The sequence below is a fragment of the Anomalospiza imberbis genome, chromosome 5 (genome assembly GCF_031753505.1).
Source record: "Anomalospiza imberbis isolate Cuckoo-Finch-1a 21T00152 chromosome 5, ASM3175350v1, whole genome shotgun sequence".
Classification (NCBI taxonomy): Eukaryota; Metazoa; Chordata; class Aves; order Passeriformes; family Viduidae; genus Anomalospiza; species Anomalospiza imberbis.
The window spans coordinates 22020184-22027880 of NC_089685.1; the positions used below are offsets into that span (position 1 = coordinate 22020184).

Below are 7697 nucleotides of genomic sequence, written 5' to 3' on the forward strand. Positions count from 1 at the left end.
CACATGCTGCTGTGCTGCAGAGCAGAAGCCAGTCTGTTCACTGAGGAGGTAATCATCTCCTAAAAGTGCCTTTTAGGGATTAAGTTTAGGTAGCTAATGGAGTCAGTCTAAAAAGAGGTGTCACACGGAAGAATCTCACTGCAAGGCCATCTGAGCACATAACCTAGTGCTCCTAATAAGTGACGCCTAATTTAATTAGTCTTCTTTCTTATTTACTCCATTCTGCTTTTTTTTGTGTTTCTAGTCACTTGCATGTAAGTGCTCTCAGGTATCCAGCAGCTGTGTGGGAATGTTAATGGAATACAAACAAAAGTAAACAGAAATCAGTTGAGACTTCTTTAATTGTGCAACCTAATGCAACCTTTGCAGTTCCTTTTAAACCATTCTACTGCTTTGTCTGTCTGATATTCCTGAAGATGAGAAATAAGCACACAAGATTCTTACCTTTAAAAGCAGCCTGTGTGATGTCCACACAATCCCAGTGGTGTGAAACTGGATGAGCAGAGTTCAGCATTGTGCTCTGTGCATTCAGTAGTTTGTTTATGGGCCAGCTGGCTGATACAGCCGTGCAGTGATGGGCTGGGATTTCAGCTAGTGCTGGCCAGCTGAGCCCTTTGATCTCAGCAACCAATGGTACTTGCCATGGAAGAATAAACCATTAAAATAAAAGGATTGAAAAGTAGAGAAGGGTGGAGAGGTGTTGGGCAAAACACTGCTCTGTGGCAGTGACCTCACTGGCATCAGGTTATTATGGCTGGCTTCCCAAGAGAATAATTATGGTTGTGTCTATCACTGCATTCAAACCAAGGAGGAATACCTCAGTTTCAAGCAATTAATATATTTAATTGTGTTATTCTTTTATTTCAGGGATACTCCAGAACTATGGGGGGCTTTGTTAAACTAGGATTAATTAACCCAGATCCTTATCCTTTGCTAAGCTCAACTACACCACCTCTAACCTGGGTGAGTTACTCTGCTTACTCTGTCTTCTTTCCACTGTTTTATTGATGGTTTTCTTATTGCTGGGCTTGGGTGTACTTAGCAATGAAAATCTTATATTGCATCCTGATCTTTGATTTTTTTTTCCTGGAAATTGGGAAAACTTTCTTCAGCAGGAATGGAATAAGGTGCTGGAACAGGTTCCCTGATAGATTCTGGAGTGTCTGACATTGGAGGCTTTCAGGCCCCAGCTAGAGAAAACCATAGCCATGTTTTTATGAATTGTCTTATGATTCTTGTTAGTCACAGTCTAATCCTCAGTGCTCTGAGTTTGCAGTGTCCATATTGTTACTGGCTTATGATCTTTGGTGTAAAAGTATTTTTCAGGGCATCAAGAAGTAAGAGGTTGTGCATAAAGGAGTATATTAATTTCTTTTCTATTAAAATTCTGTCCAGCATTTTTTAGGTCTTCTGTTATGCAGCTTTTCTTTCTTGACTTTGGGTGCCTTACTTCATCTTTATCTTAGCCAAGACATGACTCTGTGCTGCTGCTACATTTGACCATCAACATCTTTGTTGTCTCTGTGGACAAACAGGGTATTTCATATTTCAGTGTGGGGTGGAAAGAGCTGAAGAATGTCTTGAGTGTTCTCAGAACCAAGAAAACAGAAGGTGAAAAGGCCACAGTCTTGCTTGTCTCTGACTAACATATAGTACTGGGAAGATGAGCAAACTCCAGGAGTTTTTGGGTGGCCATATGGGAATTAATGGGTTTTTAAAAATTTTTTAATTTTTTAAATTTTGACATAATTTTTTGTCTACTTTCCATTTTAGAGTTGGTATTTTCAAATTTTCTTTGCAAAGATGGCTGGAATTTCCAGTTCTTCTAGCCTCAATGAATAAGTATACAGTGTTACGTAATCTGTAAAAATAGCTATAAACTCAATATTCTAACTGCAAACATTTTTTAGCGATGTTTCTACATCTTTATCTACTCTGTCAGGGAAGTGGAAGAGAAAGGCTAACATGAGCTTGTAGACTCTGCAGTTCTTGCTTATTTCATATCCTGCTCATAGTTCTTTTTATTATCCACCTTGCTGTGAATGAAGCAAGCAATAATTAGCATCTAGTTGGCACAAAATGGCATTCAGATATGCACAAGTATCATGAGAAATCTCTTAGGTAACACTCACAGAATTGCCAGAGCCTTGTTCATCTTACTGGTCTGTTTCCTTCCTTTTGAAAGGGACATTGTCTATTTGTAGACCAACTGAAAGATATCCTATCTCTAAATTTTCACTCTGTCAGTCTCCAGGTGGCTTCTCTTTCATCCTAATGTTCTCCTAGTGTTCCTTGTTTATGCAGGTTTCTGTGTTCTTTCTTTGCTGCCAGAGGAAGGGATAAGACTAAAATATGGGGGGAAGCAGTGGAGGGGTGGGGTACAAAGTTTTTTAGGAAAAGATAAACCCTATTTTCACCTGTTGTGATTAAAATTCTCAAGCTTTCTCACTTTCCCAGTACACATAAGCTGTCTTCACAGAAGTCCTGGATTTTAACTGATCTTAGTAGAGTAGTTGGTTCTCAGAACGTTGATTGAGATGGAGTGGGAACAGATGTCAGGCCTTCATGAACCCTTCTTGTTTTCAAACAGAAAGAGCTCATGTGCAAACTGGTTGGAATTAAGTCACCTGTTGAGCACCATGTTCTTAAAGAAGCTGTATTTAGCAAACTGGAGAAGGACAAAAGTCAGCTGGAAGCAGTGGAATGGTAAAATGTTCCAATGATTTTGAAAGTTTAAAAATTAAAAAAAGAAATGTTTGCAATTCTAGCCATTTTGGATCAAGACTGTCAAACTGGTATGCTGAACAACGGGAAATTAAAAAACTGAGATGATACTGCTGATAGGCAATGATGTAAGACTTCCTCATTTGTCCTGCCAGGTTAGGTTTATTGGGAGATGAACCGGTTCCAGCAGCAGATTCCATTGTAGGGGCTCTTGCAAAGCACATGGAGATGAAGCTGCCCTTTGGTATGTGAAAAATTCTTTTTCATGGATTTGAATGGAACAAGGCAGTATCTTTTATAAGCCTTAATTGGATTAGTTTGCTCACCTTCATTAATAAACCTTCATGATAGGTTTTTCAATGTATTGTGATGTTCCCTATTTCCCCAATTTATCCTTTTCTTTTCCTGCTACACTTTTAGTTTGGTCTTGGTGTTCTGTCCTCTTTAATAGTCCTTGCCTTGAGTCACTTCCCTGATATGCATGTTGTGTATGTGCCTGGCTCTTCAGGAACCTTATCTTGATGGGACTGTAATAAATAATAAAGTAATAAATAGTTTGTGTGCTTTTCTCTTAGGCACTGGAGAGAGAGATATGATTGTTATGAGAAGTGAAATAGGTCTCAGGCATCCTTCTGGCCATTTGGAAGACAAATTTATTGATCTGGTTGTCTATGGGGATAACAAAGGATATTCTGCAATGGCTAAAACAGTAGGATACCCCGCAGCTATTGCTGCTAAAATGGTTTTAGATGGTAAGTGGCTATTCCAACTCCAGTAACAGTATTTCAATCCTCTTTATCTTCTTGCCTGTAGAAAGTAAATATATAGTGTCTCTTAAGTATATTTATGTATATTTATTTTAATTTGTCAGACTCTTCCTGTCTTCTTTACAGGAATTTTTAATCTGCATGTTTGGATGTTCAGACGTTCAGTGACAACTCTTAATTTACTGCTTAATCCACAAAGATTTTTAAGTCATTTAATATGAAATGTTACACTAGTGTAGAGAAAACCTTTAGCATAATAAATTATAATTGATAATGCGACAGGGCTGAATCACTCAGCAGTTCCCTGCACCTCGATCTGGCTGTGTCCAGCACAGCAACCCCCACAAAAACCCCACGGTGCAGCTACCAAAGCTTTCTCAAATAAACCCGGTAGAGCACTAACACTGTTTTGTTAATGCCTGTATTTCAGGTGAAATAACTGCAAAAGGCATGGTCATACCTTTGACAAAGAATGTTTACGGGCCAATACTTGAACGTGTTCGGGCAGAAGGCATTATGTACAGTACTCGCAGCATTATCAAACAGTAACTGAAACAGTGGATTTAATCAGGTTTTGGCTTTTTTTTTGTTCCCCCACCTCCCCTTTTAGAATCTCAGTTTGGACCAGCTAAAGGCAACACCTGCCATTTCATATGCAAATGTTGCCTTCTGTAAGACCAGGCTTGATGTAGAAACTGTCAATACTCACAGACTGTAATATTTCCCTCTTAAAATTGTTAAGCTTTCATGTACATGTTTCAGCATCAATCAGTCCTTTCCTGATATCTTTTCTAAAATATCTCAGAAGGGTTTTTTGTTATTAGAGTTTATCTTCTAAGTGTATACGGTTATTATTGCAACAAATTTAAACTGAAAGAAAAATCTATTAGTGGATTATTTTGTGGTGGAAAAGTCTGGGTAATGAACTCCATTGATGAAGTTTGATTGCTCATGTGGTAAAAATAATTTTTCAGAAAAATTGAGATGAAAATGATACTTAAATTTTAAGTCTGGTTGTCTCTTTCACTTTAGCATTATTCATGAATATTTTCACAATAAAAATATGCAAAAAATAGTTTAGAAATTCTGCACTACTAGCGAATAAGATCCTGTTAAATCTTGAAAATGTTCAGTTCTTAAATATTTGAAACCTGGATCTTGATATTTTTCACCACTTTATAATGAATGTAAATTTAAATTAATTGGAGGAGGAAGGAAACTTAAAGCAAGCTTCCCCCCATACCCTTTCATGTTACAGAGTGGAAGCTGGTTGCAATATATTGAAATACCTGCTGTTACGTGTTGCCTTGTGCTGAGGAGACAGCACATTAGCATTTAGCTCTGCAACTAGGAAGGGCAGTCTGAAATACAACACAGTTACTGTGCTTAGAAGATGCTGCAAATGACATGTTTACTCTTCCCACTTACACTGTGTGCCTCATCCAGGTTAAGTACTGTTACAAAGGGAATACATTGTGTAGTACATGCAGCTTTGAAATGCACTAGGTTTAGAGGTTTAAATTGCCACTTTTTGAGTTAGCTTCTGTCCTTCTGCTAGCATGGTTTTGAAGCATTCACTTGGGAACCTATGCCTACCACTCAGTACAGTGTCACTTTAGCCTGATGGAGTTTGCCAGCTCCTTTGCTGCTGAATGCTGTGCTGTCAGATGTGTCAGCCCTACTCTAGCTGCAGTTTAGCCACATCAGTCCACAACTGAACTTTAGCCAAAGTGCAGCTTCTCTGTAACATAGCACCAATTGCATCCTTTCATTTCAGGGCTGCTTCTCTGGCTTTTGCTTAGGGATTTCTACACCACCTTGCAACTCTAAGCATGACTTAGACTTCACCAGTTAGGTCTGTGAGGTGTAATGCTCTGGGCAGGTTGTATTTGCACAGGTACCTGAGCAGCTGCCTAGAGCTTCCCTTTTCTAAAGCTGAATACTGATGCAGGAAGCTGTGTGCTTTCAGCTTTGCTCACAAACGCCCTTTGCTGATAAATGCACAGCCTTTTCCTTCCTAAGAACCAGTGCTGTAATCACAGTTCCGAGAGGCTGGAATTCCAGGTGTTGTTTTGCATGGTGGGAAAAGCAGCCATAACAATAATTCAAGTTTTGATCTTCAGGTTTTGCTACTCAGGATTTGGATTTTCTTTGTGCAGATGCAATGAAGTAGCAACTGCTAGTGAGTTAGGTGAAAGGAGCCAAAGAGAGAAGGGAGGATGAAGGGCAGATGCTACTGCGAAAGAGAAGGACTTTTTCTACTGAAACAATGCTTTTGTAATGTAATGTCGAATTTGGATTCTGTTACAGTTCCATGCATATATTACACAAAATCCTGTCTCTACCAAGTTTTTCAGCTTCCCACTGACCTTACGGGCTGTTGGTTTGTTGTCAGGCTGGTAGATGCAGCTGGGGTATGGATGGAGACTGCAATGATGTTCTGCTCTCTGCTGCCTCCTCCTTCTCCAGTAAATTAATGGCCTACAACTAAGGGTTAAGTTATACTTGTACCTGCTGGTCCCTTCCAGTCCAGTGCTTGGTGAGACCAGGATCTTACTTGAGAATTCTCTGTTCCCTCCCTTAGCCCACAAATACACAACCACAGACTCGGTCCTCTGTATATGATCATGCACTGTACTTGCTTTTCTGCCTTGGAAATGCAGTATGGGATGAAAATCGGATTTTTTTGCAAATATCTAATATTTTTTGAGCACTAAAGAATGAGAACTGCAGTGTTTTCATCAAGAAACACTGCTACTATTTTTGAAAAATTTTGTATTGGAATATATTTCTAATTCCCAGTGCAATGCTACATTTTGTTTTCCATGTTTAGATGCAAGTGGATTTATTGCTCATCTTTTTGTATGAAGATTATACTTCTCAGTTCTCTTTGCATATTACTGAAAAGATAATTGTATCTTATACATGAGATTGCTTGAAAAATAAATCTGAACTCCTCTGTTTTGTTGTCATTTCATCTTTACAGTCTAATAATGGGATGTACCTGAATGGGATTTTGTTTTTCACATAGTTACATTGAAAGGATGCCTACACATGGACTTTTCTGTGTGCCTGAAATACGTCTGCATACTTCTTGCTAGACTCATAGGAGAAGACTCTTCAAGGATTGTTTAAACATGCCCATCTATATATTTATATACATATATATATAAAGATATATCTATATATATTTATATACATATATATATATACAGATACATAGGTATATCTGTATCTAGATAATTTTCAGCTCAAGCACATTTTTTTCCAGCACGTTTTGTTCTTGGGCACAAGGACACCTACCGAAGTGGTAAGCTACAGAAAAGTAGATGTGTGATATCTCCCTGTGCCCCAGGAAGGCATGGAACCTTGGTATCTCACAGCCTGTCTCACCTTGAGGACACTGCTCAGCTGAACACACGGCTTCTGCTATCACTGCCTATGCTGAAAGGCTTTTAAACTCTTTGTTCACATCAGGCTTCAAGGAACAGATTGTTTCACTGCGTGTCTCTCATTTTTTCATTTTGGAATTTATGTTAATGCCAGATCTTCATGACATGTAAGTTCACAATTTCTTTTTGAGATGGAGGTGCTTGAGCCCCATTACACTCAGACTGGCTCTGTGTTTCTCACTCTCTCAGCCCCAGATTTTCATACAGGTGAGAATTATATCCCTTGGAGGGACTGGAGTACAAAAGTGACACTACCAGAAAAGGGTGTAAGCTCGTAGCAAAATAGCTATTTATGGGAGGGAAAAAAATGGGCCCTAGTGGTTGTGATTAGGCTGGAAAACTAACAAGATGACAGAGGGGAAAAAAGAAATGTAGCTGTGAGTGTCTTAACTAACTTTATCAAGGCAAATCAGACCATCTCAAATATATATTAATACTAAACTACTGTGTACAGGTTGTGATTTTCCAGAAAAAAAGAAATTAATTCCATTAGCCATAAGAATTCCATTCCATAAGAGTTTTTGGTTTTTTCCCCCTGACTTGTTTTGGCTTTGAAAAGAAAGAATGCAATTTGAAATGGAGGGGAGTTGGACATGATGTTACCAAATGTTGTGGGAGACACTTCTCTTCCTTCTTGTCCCTTTGAAACCCTAGTCCACCAAAGCACAAACCTGTGAGAAGTGGATGGTTGGACATGGGCCTTGCTGCAGGGAAGTAGTGAAAACTAAGGCTGTAACCTATGATACCTCAGACA

At 38.9% G+C, this 7697-nt stretch overlaps 1 protein-coding gene across 3 annotated transcripts in view; it reads left to right on the plus strand.

Annotated features, from left to right (window-relative positions):
- Positions 1-6452, plus strand: part of AASS (aminoadipate-semialdehyde synthase) — a 29207-nt gene extending 22755 nt beyond the window's left edge. For all 3 annotated transcript variants that reach the window (XM_068189869.1, XM_068189870.1, XM_068189871.1), the window contains 5 exons: positions 868-963; positions 2591-2706; positions 2880-2968; positions 3300-3476; positions 3922-6452. In XM_068189869.1, coding sequence (XP_068045970.1) covers positions 868-963; positions 2591-2706; positions 2880-2968; positions 3300-3476; positions 3922-4040 — 597 coding nt within the window. In that variant the 3' untranslated portion in view covers positions 4041-6452. The remainder of the gene's footprint in view (positions 1-867; positions 964-2590; positions 2707-2879; positions 2969-3299; positions 3477-3921) is intronic.
- Positions 6453-7697: the final 1245 nt, after the last annotated feature.